This window comes from Phyllopteryx taeniolatus, chromosome 11 (assembly GCF_024500385.1).
Source record: "Phyllopteryx taeniolatus isolate TA_2022b chromosome 11, UOR_Ptae_1.2, whole genome shotgun sequence".
Taxonomy (NCBI): Eukaryota; Metazoa; Chordata; class Actinopteri; order Syngnathiformes; family Syngnathidae; genus Phyllopteryx; species Phyllopteryx taeniolatus.
The window spans coordinates 24,343,006-24,363,292 of NC_084512.1; the positions used below are offsets into that span (position 1 = coordinate 24,343,006).

A 20,287-nucleotide genomic window follows, 5' to 3' on the forward strand; every position below is an offset into this window, starting at 1 on the left:
TCCTCTGACTTATGACCCTGAAAGACCCTCATACTATCCGCCACACACTCTCCTTTCCAAGTATATATTTGCACTGAAGGTAATCCATCAATTACCACGGAGCTATCACATGATGACCGTGCTGATGGCGGCGGCCGCCGAGGTGTACGAGGCAGATAAAAAAAGGCAGACATGCAGGTTGTTGCCCTTCACAATTTACTGCTGCTGCTCCCCGCGCCATCACTCGCACTGCACTTTTGCTCCAAAACACGTTGGCCTGGTGCTTATCTCACAAAGCCTCCTGGGATACGGTAGGCTGAAAGCTTCTGTAAAGAAGGCCAAAAAATGTATTTCCTAGTGGCTGGGGGTTGAGTGGCTTGTCACCGACCGAGGTGGTACCTTCAAAGGCTCTGCTTTTGTACCCTTGGGCTTTGGGAACATACACTATGAAGGCCAAAGTATCAGCAGCGTGGCGTGTCCCGGTCCTCCTTGAATCTGAATTCTCTTGACAAAATGCATCCAACCTCGGTGGGCGACAACTTGGCCTTAACATAAGTCTCTGGGATTGCAACCAGGCCCTCCAATCCAACATCACTCATGTGCACCGAAAATTCCAACGGAGTCGAGTGGAAGCTCCTCAGCAGAGGGAGTGTCGGTTTCTGTAGATGTCGATGTAACGGCCAGGCGTGCAAGTGCTTTCGATAGATTACGATAAACCATGTTCACCAGAATGTGGATGTAAATCGGGTGCTTACTAACCTACCCTAATGCTGACAAAAAACAAAAAGAACAATCAAATGACGGCATGAACCGAGCGTGTCTTTTATGCAGCAACTGTTTGACATCATGTTTCATCAAAACACACCACAAACGAGTGTTATTTTATAGTAGCACCCTCAAACACAAGCCTTTTGCGCCTTGAAAAATGATCTTCAAAAGCAGGGAGGGGGCTACTGATTAAGATTGGGCCTGGTCTACATATCGTTTGCCTCGGTCATTTTTAACTTACTTTCACAGTATCAATCAAAATAGCAATGTACTTCCTCAGATATGTCTGTGTCGATTCTCAGTCATCCAGGTCAAGGTAATCCACAAAAGTTGCATCGTTTGTTAAATTTGGTTTGTCTTGTTTTCCGAAAAACGAAAAAAAACAAAAACTTGGGCAATTAGGCTATTAGGCTAACGATGCCATACCGAGTTCAAAAGTACAAATGATCCTAATGTGAATATACATATACATGGCTTCGGTCCATTTTTTTTTTTGTTTGTTTTTAAAGTCACAAACTGGAGCCCTACCTACTCTTGTATTCGATCATCGCGTGGTCAAAGTTACATTGCCGTAAAACATTGTCCTTCACTTGCATTTCTAGGCGGTTCTGACGGCTCAGGCCCGGGCAGCGACTCTCAGGGCAGCGTGGAGAGTTTAAGGAAGCACCTGCGAGCGGACGCGTTCACCCAGCAGCAGTTGGAGGCCCTGGACCGCGTGTTCGAACGCCCGTCCTATCCGGATGTCTTCCCTACTTCCGAACACATCAAACCCGAGCAGGTGGGTCGTTCGCATATTTCCCAGCATGCTTCGGCGGCTGAATAAGATCTTCGCAGCTGCATGGAAAACCTACAGCCTATTATAGTGGCTAATCTTTATTTACACGAATCCCAGAGTTAAACAACAAGAGACGATGAATTTTGCCGTACCAACTCTATGTGGGTGCCCAGGCAGCCTGAGCGCTGTCCTAATTGAGTTCATTTTCATCTCCGTGCGATCGCTGAGAATTACAGCGGCGATAAATCAGAGGGACAGCCCTGCGGCCCCGCTATACAGTCCCTAATGCAGCTAATTACCACAGTGATTTCTACGGCAAGATCAATACCAAAACGAATTGGAAATGACTTGCAATCACAAAGAGCAGAGGAGAACGTATTAAAAAGGCAGCAGGAAGGTGGAAGAGGGATGGAGGGGGGGGGCTAAAAATGGCATCAGAAAAGGGTCCAGAAAAATCCGTTTTAATTTAAGGCAATATTAATCAGGTTGCTTTGCGCCTCCTCTTTTTTCCCCCTGTTGGCAACACCCCCTCCTTTTCTTAAACTGCTGAAAAGGTGGCACACACTCGCTATTAGGGGGGCTTGTCTGGTGTCTGCGTCAGAGCATTAAAAAGCCATTTTGAAGAGGCCGGGCTCAATAGGCCTCATCCCTCCCACACTTCTGGCAGCCATGTGGTCGGGTCATTCAGGCTCCACCGTGCTCGCCGCCCGGCCCCGGCCCGCCCCGGCCCGGCCCCGGCCCTGCCCGCAGCTCATCTGCATGACAAAATGGCTCTTGTGCTGCGGAGGCCCGGCGGAATAGAGAGGAACATTCAGCCTAGTGCCAGGGAACAGTTGTAAGCAGACAATTCGAGTTTATCTGGGATAGAGGCGGACAAGGCCGGGGTCACCGGCTCGCCCCTGAGGGACCCCTGTCCCATTGAGACAAACAGATGCCCTCTGATACGAGCAGTGTGCACGCACACTTATCCCCTTGAAGAAGAGGCCGGCCAGGAAGTGTCATCGCATCAAATCAAAGAAGATCAATGGGATTCTTTTCAAGGCAAAGAACATAGCCATCAAATGTTCATTCAAGATTAAAAGATGTTTTATCAACCCACTTTTAGGTGTCTTAGAGATTCAGCACAACGGTAGATTTTTTTTGTTTTTTTTTTGGGGGGTATGCTCCTTTAAAAACCACAACCACATGTCTCTCCTGCAACAAAGCCATGAATGTCTCCTCCCTTGACTGGTCACAGGGATGACTGCAGTGGAGCACAAAGCGCCAGCTGACACCCCGTCCTTTCACTCTTCTCCCAATCCCTCTCTCATCCCGCTCTGCCTTCCTTCTCCTTCAGACAAGGCCTAATGCATGCATACATCATCGGGGCTGGGTAAAAGCACAGCGAGCGCGGGCAGGAGTATTGTCACAGGAACTATCCTGAAGGAATCACAATAAGAGATCCGAGGACCCCGAATGCCGCATTAGGGCTCGGCAAAATAGACTCCGATTCATATCGCGCTGTAAACGGAATCCCTTCACTGAAATGGCGAGGCTCGGCCGGTAGAGTGCTCCTCTCCAAACCCAAAGGTTGCGGCTTCGACCCTCAGCTCTTGTGAGCATGTTGAAGTCCTCGAGCAAGACACCGAACCGCCAGTTGCTCCTGGTGCTGCGTCATCAGTAGGTGAATGAGGAGACACTTTTGAAGTGAAAATAGTGCACACCAACACAAATAACATTGCTGATATAATCATTATTTTATATACTTTTCACAAGCATACTTTCTATCCTATAGGCTTCTTTTCGTTGAAGTTTGCATCATTCATTTCCAGTTTTCGGACGTGTGTGCTTTCCGTGTAGCTGTTGTATTATTTTCTCTCTCGACACGTATTAATTTACTTGCTAATTTGCTGTTTATAGTTGTAGTTAGTCTCCGCTGTAACTCGGTTCCAGACAGACGTCTGTTAAAAGTGTACTTTACCACTTGAGCACTTATTCTGGTGTTCCGCTCCTCTACTTTCATGTTAGCTTAGCAGCTAGCATGCCTTCGCTGTCTTTTGCTGTTCTCTCTTGTTGCTCGTTAGTGTCACATGAGTAGTTATTCCTCTTAATCCTTTAGTGATAACGATACTTGTCAGAAGTGGCGCTTATTTGTCATTTAGTTATTTAGTTACTGCAGCTGCTTTGGGCCAAGTTAGCGTAGGCCTAGCGTGCTCAGGGTAGTTCCCGAGCAGCAGGGAAAGCAGGGAGGGTTGCCGACTGTCGGACGTAGACGCAAGTGCAGCTGGCAGCTCCGGATTTGCGTCAAGCCATTTTCAAACGCAGGCAAATATGATGATGTCATCCACTAACTAGTATTATCGCGATTGGTCGGTAGAGTCCAAATCTGTATTGTAAACCAAAAAGACTGTATACAGTACCACACATTCCTATTGAAAACCAAAAAAAAATGGCAAATATGAAATGACCCCTTTGCTAATTGCAGCTTCGCAAGTAACAAAGGACAAATGATTTTTATTGAAGAAAATATACTTGAAAGTATAGTTTGGATAAGGAGTAATATAAATACGTAAGAGACATAACCTTTCCAAAGGATTGGAATGATGATATTTCATGCTGAAGTCGAATTTTAGGAAGCGTGGACAAGCAACAAATGCAAATGTTTCCAGCGCTCGCTGAAGTGGAAAGGAATCTTTTAATTTGTATTTATTAAAAATGCAATCACATCAATGTGCAGGACACTTTTCCTAAACTGTTAATCTTCTCTTTTATTTCCTAGATTCTGTGGAATGGTCCATACAGTGTAAATTGTGCAATGACGCCTTTTGTTCTTTGTTTCCACAGGCCAACGAGTACTCCCTCCCGTCCCTGAACAGCGGCCTGGAAGACGTGAAGCCGAGCCTCTCCGGCAGCGGCGGCTCCGACCTCGCCTCCGGCGTCTCTCAGAGCTACTCGGTTGTGACAGGTACCGTCCGACCGGCGCAGTAAATCAAAACGTTACCCCGATACATCCGTTTCCAGCCCCCCCACCCGCTTTTCAATCCCCCTTTGATCGTCAAACCATACAATTTTCCAGAAGCGTGCTTTGTTGTTGTCCCACTGACGTTCCAACTCATTCCGTTTTCCATTAAAGGAGCCTTTAGTGTGCACTATCAAGGTAGTAACAGCTGATGACTAAAAATAGTGTTTATGACTACCAATAACACAGCATGATAACCGTGATAATTAGCCATATTCTTGAACGTTAGAGATTAAAGTTGAAAGCTTAGGAGATAAACGCAACCCTTTCCACGATTGACTATTCCCAACCTTTCAACCTCCCTACTGACTACCTCTTCCCGATGGCATCCGCATTTTCCAGTGATGGTAAATTGTTACGACCCGAGTTATCTTTTTTTCGGAATAGACTCAACGTCGATATTATCTGAGCCGCTAAAATCCGACACGGGGCCTTTTAACATGCTGCCGGTGTTCGAGCCAGATCGGCCCGCTAACAGATTGAGGGAGAACACTTCACATAAGAGACAGCTGCTGTTCTCACCGCGACGCCCCGCTTGTCATCAAAGGCTATGATAGCCTGCTGATTGACAGACAGTGCCTGGCTGCCTGCTCTCATTGTCAAGAGAAGAGAGGAAGACCCTAATAAAGATTAAACGCAGGGAAAGAAAAGCGAGAAGCAGAATTGCTTCGAAAGATCTATGGCAGGGGTTTCCGGACTTTTTCCTCCAGGGTGGCACAAAAGGGGGGGGGGGGGGGGGGGTGAAAACGAAGGACGCAAGGGTCACTTTGAAGTTCTTCTACGTTAATTTATTAAACACGCTAAATCCAATCCATCAATCAATTAAATATTGTTTCCGTATTACAGCTACAGTGGTGCTTTGAGATACAAGTTGAATTTATTCCGTGACCATGCTTTTTACTCAAAACACTATCTCAAATCATCGCAACTGTAAAAAAAAAAAAAAAACTATGAAAAAAAAACAAATTGTAATGTGTTTGTGTGTGAAAGTGGCACTCTATATAATATTGTCCGATATAAAATGATTCATCAATTGCAGCTTTTTCTGGTGTGTGTGACTTGGCCACCAGGCGGCAGTATAATACAGTCGTGTAGACAAAAGAAGAAGAGTTTGAGTCAACTATTGCAACTCAGTAATCTGCAGTAATATTCGTCGATTTCCGCAGAGGATAAAGAATCTGTCTGTGAATATTGTTACATTTTCTGTCTTCACGTCTATGCCGTTTCCCATTATGTGTTAGCATTAAGCTAGCAGACTTGAGGCAAAGTTATGTGCTTGTTTTAAATAGCCAAAATGTATTCTCTTAGTTTGATGTTTAGTTAGACAGTAAACTTCAACTGGGCGTGACATTCAAAAACTTGAACATTTGTTCACTATGCCAAACGGCCACTTGTCGTGACGTGAGTTGAGTTGAATTCAATGCCATCATACAGCGCTCGTATCTGAAAGGGTCCGAACGTCAGCTCGGATCTCGAAAAAGGATGCTTCCCGGGGCGTAGCTTGGACACCCTGCAAGTCAGCAGGTAATGGCAGCTGCGGCGTCATAAAAAGCTTGTCATATTTTAGATTGCGCTGTGGCTTCTCGGAGGTTTTGATGGCTGCCAGTGAATTGAAATATTGTTTGATCGTGGCTCCTTCCCATGAGAGGGTAGGCTCACTGGGAATCATATGCTTTTCTTCTTCTTCTTCTTCTTCTTTTTTTTTTTTGAATTAAAAGTCCCATAATTGTGCAGCGGACGTGTGCGTAAGAGAAGTAAAGACATGAAAAAGCGCGATTGGAAAGTGCATGGGCCCTTCTCAAACGATGCCTGCAGCCCAGAAAAGAAAGACTCCCTTTTTCCTCCTGAGTATGTGGGAGGTGGATTTGCAGAGAAAAGTTGGGCCTCAGGAGAAGAAAGGTGCGCCCCCAGCCCCCCTTCTTCTTTTCTGCCGGTCTCGCTCTGGGGAGCACACACATAGCAGGTGGCCCCCAAGCCACCCGGGGGGGCCCGGGGGCCGTCGAATGTAAAAGGCGTAATGATAAAACTTCAACAAACCTTGATGCGGTCATTTCAAACATTAGACAGAGATGTTCATTTCAGATTGCTTTTATGACTTCATTTTTTTCAATGCAAGGATTGATTGGCTGTACGTAGTTAGCGCATGATATTAGCAAATAGGAATGTATGCCAAGGCTGGAGGAGAACAAATACCAAATTACCTCGCTCACTTAGGCTGGTATCCAATTATCAATAAATTATTCTCCCGTACCGGAGCGGCAGCGATGAGATTATATTCATTCTTGAAATGTTTTCTGCTCCTAATTAAAATCCACACTGTTATTGATCTTGTTGATTTTTATGTCCTGGAATTTGCATAATCTATTAAAGATGAATGATTAATGAATAGCTGAGGTTTGTCTTCCAAGGTTGCAGTCGCGATAGTGTCCTGAAAACTGTAAATGGAAGCGACGGTCTGGAAGGAAAGTGGCATTTCCCCCCTGCACGTTGTATATATGCGGAGCAATCTAGTCAAATAATTCATTAGGATGTACAAAAAAGCAAAATATGGCATTTTCATGGTACAAAATTGTATTTGCAGTCTATCTAGCGTCTGTGGGGTTGGTTGGTTGGTTGTGTGCGTTGGACGCTTGGCAAAATAGGATCCCCGATAATGCGCGGGGTGCTCACGAGAACTTCATTCATCATGGAAGTTGTGAGTAACAACATAGCGTTTGTTTTTATTTGTCCTTGGTGCAGAAAAGGTTGGGGGATCACTGATCTGAAGCTTGACTCTCAGTTCAATTTCTTCCCATAGTTCCATGGGAAGCACATTGATAGGTGAAAACTTTACACCAATGTTGACGTAGATGTGAACAAAATCTGAGTTCCAGATCTCTTTTTCTGCCATCACCTGGTATTCTCTGCCGGTTGGCGAGCACCTGCCTCACCTGCAGAGAAAGCAAGTGGCAAACTGCTTGTCTCAGCTCGCCCACGACTCTGATCAATGTTTATATCGCTCGCCACAACAGCACGTTAACCTTTGAATACACTTCGCGTGATGAATTACGTCAATTGCGTGTTTTCTTGGTCTACTATGCTAATGAGTATCGAGCGTTCCCCATGCTATATGATGTTTTATTTTGGTTTTAATGGGATTCTTACTTACTGTAATGCTCTCGCATGTAGGCAAAGGAAAGCCACAGTCACAAATGAAGTTTAGTAAAACACAAACGCACTCACAGCACATTCGCACTACCAGGTCCCGCCTTTTAAAGGTACATGCACGTACACAGACACTAAAGTTTCAACCCCAATTCCGATGAAGTTGGGACATTGTGTTAAACATAAATCAAAACGCAAGACAATGATTTGCAAATCATGTTCAACCTATATTTAATTGAATACACTACAAAGACAAGATATTTAAAGTTCAAACTGATAAACTTGATTGTTTTTAGCAAATAATCATTCACTTGGAATTTGATGGCTGCAACCCGTTCCAAAAAAGCTGCGACAGGCGGGTGGCCAAAAAGAGGAATGCTCATCAAACGCGTGCTTGGAACATCCCGCAGGTGAACAAGGCTCATTGGGAACAGGTGGGTGCCAGGATTGCTTCCCTGAATTGCTCAGCCATTCACAAGCAAAGATGGGGCGAGGTTCACCTCTTTGTGAACAAGTGTGTGAGAAAATAGTCCAACAGTTTAAGGACAATGTTCCTCAACGTACAATTGCAAGGAATTAAAGGGATTTCATCATCTACGGTCCATAATATCATCATCGAAAGGTTCAGAGAATCTGGAGAAATCACTGCATGGAAGCGGCAAGGCCCAAAACCAACATCGAATGCCCGTGACCTTCGAGCCCTCAGGCGGCACTGCATCAAAAAGCGACATCAATGTGTAAAGGATATCACCACGTGGCCTCAGGAACACTTCAGAAAACCAATGTCACTAAATACAGTTCGGCGCTACATCCGGAAGTGCAACTTGAAACAAAGCAAAAGCCATTTATCAACAACACCCACCCAGAAACGCCTTCCGGCTTCTCTGGGCCCGAGCTCGTCTAAGATGGACTGATGCAAAGCTGAAAAGTGTTCTGTGGTCCGACGAGTCCGCATTTCAAATTCATTTGGGAAATTGTGGACGTCGTGTCCTCCGGGCCAAAGAGGAAAAGAACCATCCGCACTGTTAGGGAGTGCGGGTACTAGACTGGCCTGCCTGCAGTCCAGACCCGTCTCCCGTTGAAAACGTGCGCCACATTATGAAGCGTAATATACGACAACGGAGACCCCGGACTGTTGAACCGCTGAAGCTGTACATCGAGCAAGAATGGGAAAGAATTCCACCTCCAAAGCTTCAACGATGAGCGTCCTCGGTTCCCAAACGTTGATTGAATGTTGTTCGAAGAAAAGGTGACGGAACACGGTGGTAAACACGACCCTGTCTGTCCCAGCTGTTTTGAAACGTGTTGCCGCCATCAAATTCTAAGTGAATGATTATTTGCTAAAAACTAGAAAGTTGATCAGTTTGAACATGAAATAAGTTGTCTTTGTAGTGTATTCAATGAAATCTGGGTTGAACATGATTTGCAAATCCTTGTATTCCGTTTTGATTTATGTTTAACACAACGTCCCAACTTCATTGGAATTGGGGTTGTCCGTATCAGTATTTTTCTTGACATTTTACGATTGCAACTTGTTTTTTTTGTGTGCAAATATGTTGATATTTAAGTTTCTAGGGTTTTTCAGCTATTGCGGGTGGGTCTGTAACATATCCTGATCAGCGAAAGCTCGCTTAATATAACATATGTAGCCTTTCAGCTGCACGTAGAGTAACGAACTAGCATCAGACACGGTCTTTGAAGACGGTGGAGAAAAGCCAGAAAGTGGTTTGTTCTCCAAAGTTCCTTGGAGTGTGTTTAAGGATGAAATGCTCACTTGAGAGAAGGCTACTGCAGCTACGTGTGAACACATCACTCAGACGGCTGCTGTAGGTTCTTAACAGTCCATTTCTACGGTTGATGAGGTCTGTGGACGCAGCATCGGTTGCGTGGCCCAGACAGATGTTAGAGAACTCTATAGCATCACCGGTCTCTCAGAGATGCGTTTGTTGAGGAGAAGGGTCCCAAAGGACCCCAAGTTTATCTTCCATCTCCATCATCAGGGCCTGTGATTTGACAGGCTCCCTTTACCCGGGGCTCAGCCTCGTCTCCAGGACAATAAGCAACACCGTATCTGATTAGTTTCAGAGTTCACTGATCTCGAACGAAGCGTCGGTATCGGTCAATTGTTTGACAACGGTTGCTCGGGCGTTGAGAAAACAGAAGGCCACGGTTGTACGCGGGGATGTTTGAGATAACCCAAGCTTGGCAACCTTCGTCAAAGTTTGGATTCAACTGTATGCCTGTTCTGTAATTCAACTGCAACTTGAGTTTTTCAGGGCGGCTATGGATATCAAGAGCGGGCTGATGATGATGTAGCTCGAGGTGAACGTAACAATGATTTCAGACTAGCGAGCGCTAATGGCTAACACAAGCTGTTAAGTGCCCAATCTTTGAAATGTGCCAAATTTGAAAGCGTTAAAGAGACATCCATAATTAGCGGAAGACAGGAAAGCACGCTATTGCAATAATCCCTTAGCGGACTGCGCTTTCTCATACAGTATATGTGACAGACTAGGATGGGCCAATTAAATCGGCTTCAACCGCGCAGTTATGATTTGATCGCGAGGACAAAACAAAACCATTTCTTTTGTATGTACAGAATTCACAGCACTGTTACAGCTGCACAAAAGGGAAGTGGAAAGAAGGGTAAATGAGATTTGGGAAGCCCACTGTGGGATTCTACGGGAAAGCGGTCGGTTGCATTGCCTGATTCTCTGGCATTAGGCTGATAGTGCTGACAGGGGCTGCGTCTCCCCCTCCGTAGAGCAGCCCTTATCTTAATGAGGAATCGCAACACACAGTCTTGTTGTAAAACAACAATGATGTGGGGAAGCAGCTAATGAGCCTATCATGGCGTCGGGAAAGAGCCAACAGAGGAGGCTGTGCTCTGCGGCAGACGCGGAAAGAGTCGGACACAGAGCGTACATTGATTGCGTGGGTTGGAGAGGCGAAGTCGGTGGAAATGAAAGACGCCGAGGCTCATCGGCCAAATGAGATCAAAGTGCGCCGTTTGGATGCTGTCGGCAAGCCCATTGTCGCGTTGTTTTTGGCTGGTGGCTCAGCCCCATCAAAAATACTAACTACAAACTCGCGCCCGCTACCGGTTTCCGCTCGTCGTCGGCAGCTGCAGTACGCAAATAGAGAAAATGGCACGGTGCGCTTGGTCGTACAGGCCAGAAAGGTGAGCACATTTCGCATCTATAGTGACATGACAAAATAAAGTCAACTTTGTTCTGAAGACTTTGGTTGGTGAGGAATTCGGGCAGCGCGCCGGGTTGGTCGTTCAAACGTCTGGCTTGAAATCTCGGCTGCGGCCTTTTCTGCGGGTACTCCTCCCACATTCCCCAAAACATGCATGCTAGATTCACCGAAGACTCTAAATTGTCCATCCCTCCACCCACTCAAAATATTAACAAGAATATTTTTCTGATTTCCTCTGATTACACTTAAAATAACAAAGTATCTTTTCAAAGTGACATTTTTCCCTCCCTTCAAGCTCATTTTTACCTGAAATGAGTGGGGGGGGGGGAAATGTCAGGTTTTTTTTTTTTTTTTGTATTATTATTATTACAATGACAAAGTTCTCTACTTATTTCCAGTGAAATTTCGCTTGAAACCAGTGGAGATGGTCTCAAAACAAGTCACACTTTAGGTGATGACTCTTATAAATGACAACTATTCTTGGTAAGTTTTTGCAGCGTCGTTAGGTGTCGCTTGGGTGTAAATGTGCGTGTGAATTCTTGTTTGTCTGCATGAGCCTTGCGATCGGTTGCCGACCAGCCCCGATAGGATAATCCTTCAATGATCCTCGTAAAGGAAATTCTCACCTCTCAACTCAACATCATTTTGAGAGAACTTTAGAAAAACAACAAAGTGCTGTACATTCCATCACTTTTAAAACATAAAACATAATCCATACAAATCAATCAATCGAAGAGAAGAGCTCCCTTCGCATTTGGCATACAGGAGGGCTGCGGTTTTTAGGTTGTGGGAATAATAACAATAACAGAATAAAACTATGCTGTCAGAAATTGTCATATAGGACAACAAGGATAAAGTCGCAAGTGATTTTTATGTATTTTCTTGCCGCCGATAAAAACTGGCATTGAAAAATAAAGCCCCTTGTGATTGACACTGCAAAAAGATAATTACAAAAATGAAGAACTAATTTGTCGTGGCGTACACCAGAAGTTGTTTGTAGTATTTGGGCAATTTTTTTGAAGACTGCTATTTTAGAGCTGTCTCGCGAACCCATGCAGGTGTCCCTAATGAAGTGTCCCACGTGCGTACGTGTGCCATTGCATGTCCTCACATGGCATCTGGAAAATGGTTTGCACCCAGCAGACTCCCACCCATCACATGCACCTTCCATGTGCTTCAAGCGGGAGCCCCATGAGGCATCCTTTGCCCCCTTCGCCCCCTTCGCCCCCTCCTCTGTCGGGGACTCGTCTCTAGCTGGCATCTTGTCCCACCGGTCGAGCCTCTCTGTAGATGCCTCCGCTGCCCGTGGCCCTTGCTACAGTCACTTTGCCAGCCAGCAATTTATAGCAGGTACAGCTTTAAGGCCCCATATAACCCAATCCAATTTGCATTCAATTATAATAACGAACCCGTTTATTTTAGATTTATCTGAATCCGCCAAGAAGAAGCACGCCCGCCCGCACGCACGCACACACACAGAAACTTTCCTGCTTTATTACTTTTGTTTATACAGCAGCAATCCTGCTTCCCGCTCATTAACACTAACTACCCTCTCCCCCAGTTTCACCCTGCTTTTCTACTGCTCTGACCTCTTGCTTGTCTCTGGGCTTAACAATGGGCCTCCTGGACCTTCTTGCCTCGTGACAGGCCCAACGTCTGAGGGGGCGACAGGAGGCCAAATTGGGGAGAAGGTTGGTGGGGGGCGGGGACGACTGACGCGGACGCAGAGGGCTGATGCTAGGCCCTGTTTTGGACCTGTAGCTCTGTGTCCTGTGTGCCCCCTTCATCAAGCCAGACCTGGTGCTGTCACATTTAATTAGAGGGCTGAATGCGGAGGAGAGATCAGAGAGTGCTCTCGGTGGCCTGCTGTCACTTTTAAAGCCGCTTACAGTGTTGGCTTATTAATGGCCTCGATGAGAAAACCTCATCATTTTAAACACGCTCTCTCAAAAGTCACGTCCGTGATGCCCCGGGATACACCGATGGTGATTCGTCCAATGCATGCTCTCAATACACAGTGAGCCCCCCCCCCGCCCCCCGTTTATTATTGAGGGGGACAATCCGAAATATACAATAAAGAGAACTTATCAAAATATTTGGAAAGCATGTGTGAGGGGTGAAACTATTGAAACGCATTTCAACTTGTTGAAGTACACTTACGATTAGAAAAACACACTTTTGAAATGACTTCTTTGTTCTAACTCCCTGGTTCGAACAGTTCTCCAAATAAGAGGCACAGCGTGCTTGCTTCAAGATGTTTGTCACTCCCAGTTAAAGTTAGCTGTAAAACTGAGGCAGAAACCAAAAGAGAATTACACATTGTATATTCCAACACCAAACCATATAATTCAGTTTAGACAAAAGTCCAGTAGCGTAACGCTAACATATAATGTAAACACCAGAGCTGGGCAAATGGAAATTCAAACTCCCCTGTATACTGTAAAAACTCAAAATGATCTCTTAAAAATGATTAGCTATATAGCGGGTTGCGAACGATAAAACACGATACAGTGTATCGCTGTATTCCTCCTCAGTGGGGATTTAAAAGATCACGTCTTGAAATTGGCCGGGGTCAAATTGAGGTTATGAAATGTTAAGCTTTGCTGCCACTGTATGTTTCGGATCACTTCAGTTGAGGAACCATTGGTTTCCAAAACATTGGTCCTTTGGTCGCTATCATATGCAGATTTCAAAAGACGTGACTATTGCTGCGGTTTGCTCATGGCGGCAGAATAAAATGTTATCAATTGGAAAAATGGTCAACGGTCATTTGTCAGTTCCTCGATTCATTTCATTTATCGAAAGCGTGTCCTTCTGTGTGTCTTTACAGGTCGCGACATGGCGAGCACCACTTTACCAGGCTACCCGCCTCACGTCCCGCCAACGGGACAAGGCAGCTACCCCACCTCGACACTCGCTGGAATGGTTCCAGGTGGGTGAGAGACGCGTCATTCGTTATGCGGGATTTACAGGTAGTGAAGAAATCTGTTTTAAATAATACATCAATCAAAGCAGACGGCAAGCGTGTTAGATTGCGGTTTGCGTCTGCGGACGAGGACATTAGATGAACTCGATAGGCGATCAGCGCAATCAGTGGCCATGAGATAGGACAGTTCCTCTCAGTTGCACTCCTGCTCCCAGCGCTCATTACCCCCGCCGTGTCCGCACGGCGCGCTCTCGCCGGCCCTGTCGATAAACAGCGCGTTCGCTCCTCTCTTCGCCTCCCCGGACACCCCGGGGCTGCAAAGCGTATCTCTTTCCCCTCTACTTAACCTGCAGTTCAGGTTCATAGCAAACAGTCAAGGGTCAAAACACAAAGGCGTGGAGGGCCTGTAAATATTGAAATCGCTATCTCTCTCAGGGATGAGCTCTGGTTACACGACAAGCAGGGGCGGATGCGGCACACGACGCCGGTGTGTAGATCGACGCAAAAGGCTCCCTTGACTGCTCGTACGCCGTCCGTCTATGGGTGTGTGCGCAAGGAGGGCACGACGGTCGAAGACAATCTGGCTTGAGAAAGAACAACAGATCCGCTCACAGCTATTGATTCCGGTAGTAAGAAGGACACACGAGTTTCCACCAAGCAGCGCAGTTCAGATCACTTGAATGAAGATAAGGGACTATCAGACCCGCACTGGGCCAAATTGTTATCGTCTCTTGACTGGGGGGGTGCCAATTGCTGTGGTAGGCTTCCATACGCATACACAAGCCTGATCAGAGTTTCCGTCCCAAAGCCAAGGGAAGTGCATTGCTTGGGGGAAATGTGTCAAATTCAGTAGCCTGTGGTCATGGGCTGACTGAAATATTGAAGGACAGAATTTTGGATGACTGTTTCGGAGAAAGACAATGTCTTCACTGTATAGCCAGGCCTTCAATTTAGGAGATATACTTCACCTAAACTAATGACAAGGAACACTAAGGATCGGAATAGACAAAACGCTCTTGAACAAGTGTTCCTGATTGGCAATCAATAAAATACCTCACAGCATTTTACTCTGACCATCGGCGACCCAACTAAACTGACGGGTTTTGGGTTTGGAAAAGCCTGATTTTAGGAGTAATTGATTGAAGGGTTTGGACACTAGCAAGTGCGTCCGAACCTTTGACTGGTAGGGTTTTGTTTTTTTGTTTTTTTTCTACAGACCAACAAAATCAGACCATTTTCAGCCATTATTTACAAACTAGCCCATATACAGCGGCACTTTGATTTTCGAATGCCCAAACTTACGTTTAGTTACGGGAATCACAAGCTGTCAATTGATGGGTATTTTGTTGTTTGTTTCACGTGGCGAGCCAAAGTTTCAGTTACGAGAGAGAGCGAGCTTCAGAGATGCCACGCTCGAGTGCATAAATAAAGAAAGAAAGAAATTGCACAGGCACTTTCTGCTGTTTATTGAACGGGGAAAACAATCACACAAATACAAACTGAAAAAGACAGACAAGGAGCATGGAGCAGACGAATGAAAGAAATCACGGAAGAAATGAAACTTTTGAGTCATATTTTGGCAATCGTTTCTTAAATTGTGACATCATTTTGTTATCATTGCTTGAATGTTCCTTTCGACTGGTGTGTCGTTCCGTAGGAGGGGACTTTTCTGGAAACCCTTATTCTCATCCACAGTACACTACTTATAATGAAGCATGGAGGTTCAGCAATCCAGCATTACTAAGTAAGTGACTTTTGCATAGCATGTACCTAACTGTCAAATATATTTCGAGTAATAGAGTAGCTACGTATGCGCGCACAAGTCTCGTCTGGATTCCAACGGCTCGCTCTTCTGTTAACTTTCAGGTTCCCCTTATTATTATAGCGCCGCATCCCGTGGCTCCGCACCTCCCACCGCTGCCGCTGCCTACGACCGCCACTAGTTACCACGGAGACCAGCTCAAACTGCAGCGCCACGGCTTCGGCCTCCGTATTGTCCCCGTCTGAGAAAGCACTGAGGTCAAAGGGAATTGTGAGGAGGAGATCCTAAAGGTCGCGCGGACTAGAGGAAGGATCGGCAAGGTGGATGCCAATGCGTCAGCGTTACACACTTCGGGCCGTAAGAGTCACCGCAACCATCCCGGCCGGCCTCACCGCCCCACAGCCCTGAACATTTCCGGAAGGACTTTGAAGAGATTATATAAATATATATATTATGAAATTATATAAATTGAAGACGCGTGAAGATTCCATGTGGGAAACAAAACATCTTGTGGGATTTTATTTTGCCTCTTAGTTGCTGTTGTTGGTGTTGTTCTTTTACTCACGCATCCTCACGTTCCTCACCATGAATTGCAGTATTTTGCAGCTTTTAAAGTCCCTGTAAAGTGAATTCCGACTTGTACTAAATACATTACACAGCAATTTCCACCATTTCAGTTTTCCTGATTTTTTGTGTCCAGTGGCACCCCTTGGCGTCCCGCACGAGTCCACTCCTCACCCACTAGATAAGAACCACATCACTGGTTATCTGGCGCAGTCGTGACTAACTTGGTGACTAATACTGGACCCATTTTTACCACTACAACTAGCTAGCCAGCTATGCCCACACCGCCAAAATGCATCTTCTCAAGATGCCACAATTTACATAACAGTTTAGTGCGTCGTTTAAAGTCCCGAGCCGGGAGGTGACACCGGGATGAGCCCGGTGCCCGTCCGCCGGCCGAGAGGAGGGACCCCAGTTAGCCCGCTGGTGGCTGGGACCCGGTGGGATGTATTCCAGTCACCGCAGGCTTTTTGCAGCTCAAACGTGTAGAGATGTGTAGGTAAAGTAGCATCCATTTTTCAGGTCACAGTCGCGGTATTTGATTGGAGATCAAACGATTTCAAAGCCTCAATTCATACACTCATCACTCAAAACGTGGCAGGGTTGTTAACAACACTCTTCTTTGTGGTGTGTCAAATTTAGAAGACAGTTCTTTTCACTTAACAAGGACTTTAATAAGAGACAAATGCTTTCATAGCTTGATGGCAAAGAGAATTGTGTTGAGAGGCCCCCGTTTGACGTTAATTATCGGCCGGGCTCCGTGTCGTAGGGACGCCCCGACATTTCCTGTTTGCCGAGCCCACAAAGAAATGGCAGTGTCATGTGGCAAACAATCAGATGTAAATTGTTTTTCAAAATAAACATGTCGACTTGTAATTTTAAATATGTTAAATTATTTTTTTCTGTCACAAATTGTAATGTAAACAAAAAAAAGAATGCACGGACTTTTGAGCGTAGTTGTCACACATAATATCCCAGTTCTGTCCACGAACATCCTTTGCTCCTTTTTGTGCACTATTACCGACTTGGTTTCTTTTCCAAAGGATTTTTGGAATCTTTTGAATTTGTGGTGTGCATCGACATCGGTCGAAGTCAGTGGACTTTGTAAGCCATGGCTCCTTGGCGCCACTAGAAATTCCTATTCAGCTACTTGGTCATACCGCTAGATGCCTGCAGTTGAGCATACCGACTGTAAATTAGCTTCAACGTATGCCTTAGAAAGCGAATTGTGACATTCTTCAGTGACATTCAAGACGTACACGCCGCCATCCTTTGCCTCGCATTTAACTCTCGCTGTGGACTGAAAGAAAATACTGGTTGTTTTTCCTTTCGACCATTTTGTGAATGTACTTTAACTACATTTGCCAAAGACTTGGTTTGATATTTCATATTTTATTTACAGTGTACGTGTGCATAAATGAAGCAGTATTATCTTCGAAAACAAGTCAAACATAACGTCGCCGACAACGAACAAGGTGACATCCGGCGATAATTGTGTAGAACGATTTGTGAATATTGTGAAGACAATTCTTCTTTGTAAATACTGTCGTAGTATCACACTACTGGAGCGGCTCCCTTTGTAGATAAGCAGAGCGATGCATTTACACGTGTGTCTCAATTGTCATGTTGTGCTGTAGAGGACGGCGCAACGGCTACGTGCTGTCTGTAGCAGGCTAACGTCGCAAAACTCTAGGCTGTCCTTGTCATTTTCTGTCCATGATAATGCCATGATGATGTTTTATGTCACTATGCAACAAGTTCAATGGCTTTTCTGTATCATCCTTTGTCGGTGGGCCTCGAACTAACGCTTCTATGGGGAAAAGGAGCGCAGCGTCCAAGTCTGTTCCTTTTCAGCGAGGGTTAGTCCGTGTCAATAAAAGAAAAAACAAACAAAACAAAAAAAAGATCCACACGACTCTTGTCCCGTCGGCCATTTATAGATGTTGTGATCATTGAGTTAATCCAATTTACGGTCAGCTCTCAATGTATAGACGCATCCATCTCATTCCTCCCTACTAGTAAACCCACACAGCGTACATCCTCCGGTAACATGATGATGTCGGAGAAACAGACTGCGCTACGTGTGGAGAGGAGCGAGCGCACAGTGCACGCCACCATCAATTAGTCGGGAATCTTAGCTGTGCCAAGTGGAGCGCCTGTGAGGGTTAGGGGTCTGTTGTAACCACGACGCAGGTGATGCGTCATGGACATCGAAAAAGGAGAACATCTATATGGAAAGCCCTGTGGCCTCAATCATTGCTCTGTTTCACTTCTGTTCCAATTCCTTTTGTGCACATGAGAAATAAATTCTTTTATATGTCACTCGGCGACTCCCGCTTCTCCTTGCGATGAACATCGTAGGACCGAGGATTCAGACTCCTCCCGGTGTATCGGCGTTCGCAACGGACGGCCGGAGGGGAGCAGAAAGTGAGAACGGTTGACGGCAGATGTAGCAAAAGTACTCACACGCCTTTGTAGCATTTTCACTGATCTTTCAAGACCGACAGAATATTGTGTTTTTTGGGACAATATAAGCGCCAAACCTACCAAAAGCAAGAGCAGACTCCGTAAAAAGTGTGTTTGTAGCTTTTTTCGTTCTTGAGTAATCAGCAGGAGAAAAGTTGTTCCGGTTTTGACCAAAAAAGTGTATAAAACGAGTTTTTGGTGGTGGGGGGGAAAAAAAGCAAAGCAGAACAGAACTTTGGCGCTAATATATTTTCTTTTGCGACATCTTCAACTATGAAACGACGAAAACCAGACTGAGTAAGGCTTTTTGATGGCAAAATAAATAATAAAATCGCTTATTTGCCGAGATACACCAAACAAACGCGCCATGAGCCACGCTGACTCACCGGATTGCTCCAGTTGAACGTCAGCGTCATTTTCCCCTTTCACACCATGAACTGCATCAACTTTTTTCACGATGGCGACACATAATATGTTTATGGCATACAGATAAATACTTTCTTCTAGTATGAGGTGCCTCAACTTAAACTACCTAAACTCACCCTCTAATGTTTATTTTCGACTCAAAATCTGTGCTAATCTCAAATCCCCATCGATATAACTGCGCCGAAAATGAACGTCGGTGGCAGTAAAGGTCGAGTGCAGCAGATTCATTAATAAAGAAAAGTACAGATACCTGAAAAATGTCCAATAAAAACAGGTATGTCCCATTTTGTTTTTGTTTCAGGACAAAATTGACACAAAAAAACAAAACACAAAACTGTATTGGACCGACTGAATATCAAGACCCACAGCGCGTCCACATAATGTTTATCATGTTTCTACATTTACCGACCGGTTATGTCCGTCTCAGCTTGTAACGATGTGTACAGCGACGTGTTTTCGCAAAGCGCATCCAAGCAACGCGTTCTACATTGTCGAACTCGGTGTCATTCGTAGTTTAATGGGGAATTTTAGCTGCCCGAATTTCTAGTCGATCATCTACTCTAAACATGATGTTCGGACTCCGAGGTTGTCGTTCAAACAAAGTGACGACGATCAATCGGCTTTGGCCTTTTCTGGGTCGTCTCTCATCATCAGATCATCAGATCACGCCTCCTCCGTTCGCTTTGTATCGGAATACAAAGCGAACGGAGGAGGCGTGATCTGATGCGGAATTACGTTTGGACAGATTACCTTGACTTAAACTTTGAATTCGGCGACCACACTCACAACTATCACAAATTTACTGTCATATCAAATCAGTTTTCTCCGTTGAAGTTTAATGAATTGCCGTTAGTACGTTCCAGCTCCCAAAAAATACAACAATTGTTTTATGTTTTTCAGAAAGAAAGAAAACGGCGCTAAATTGTAAAATAACTAACCATGAGAAATGTTGAAATCATGACTTAAGACTTGCTTTTATACTCTCGCGTTTAGTTAAATTACATATAGTATGCAAATTGCCTCTTGCTCTCCCTTAGCCCGGACATGTGCATTTTGGCCTGTTTTACTGCCGCTGCACCCCTCCACTCCAACTAGGAGAGGGGGCCAGATGGCGATGATGGAATCTGAGGCTGTTGCTGTGTGGATTCCGGACCGACTGAGTGACCGGGACGAGGTCTAAGGCGGACCACTTCACCAGGAGGCATTGGCGTGGGGTATTCTGCACGGACCGACCGGCTCAGGTCCTGAGGAAGAACCGCTTTCCCCGAGGTGTCTATA

The 20,287-nt window shown here is 45.4% G+C and overlaps 1 protein-coding gene and 1 long non-coding RNA gene across 4 annotated transcripts in view; one reads left to right on the top strand and one right to left on the bottom strand.

Moving 5' to 3' along the window:
• The window catches only part of pax2a (paired box 2a), a 36,227-nt gene extending 17,788 nt beyond the window's left edge, over positions 1-18,439 (top strand). For 2 of the 3 annotated variants that reach the window (XM_061789167.1, XM_061789164.1), the window contains 5 exons: positions 1,350-1,525; positions 4,346-4,466; positions 13,696-13,797; positions 15,449-15,535; positions 15,677-18,439. In XM_061789167.1, coding sequence (XP_061645151.1) covers positions 1,350-1,525; positions 4,346-4,466; positions 13,696-13,797; positions 15,449-15,535; positions 15,677-15,798 — 608 coding nt within the window. In that variant the 3' untranslated portion in view covers positions 15,799-18,439. Of the gene's footprint in view, positions 1-1,349; positions 1,526-4,345; positions 4,467-13,695; positions 13,798-15,448; positions 15,536-15,657 lie in introns of all 3 variants that reach the window. The other variant, XM_061789165.1, reaches the window with a different exon arrangement.
• LOC133485464 (uncharacterized) overlaps positions 1-20,287 on the bottom strand; it is a 232,799-nt gene that overhangs the window by 159,371 nt on the left and 53,141 nt on the right. The gene's annotated exons all lie outside the window — the stretch shown is intronic.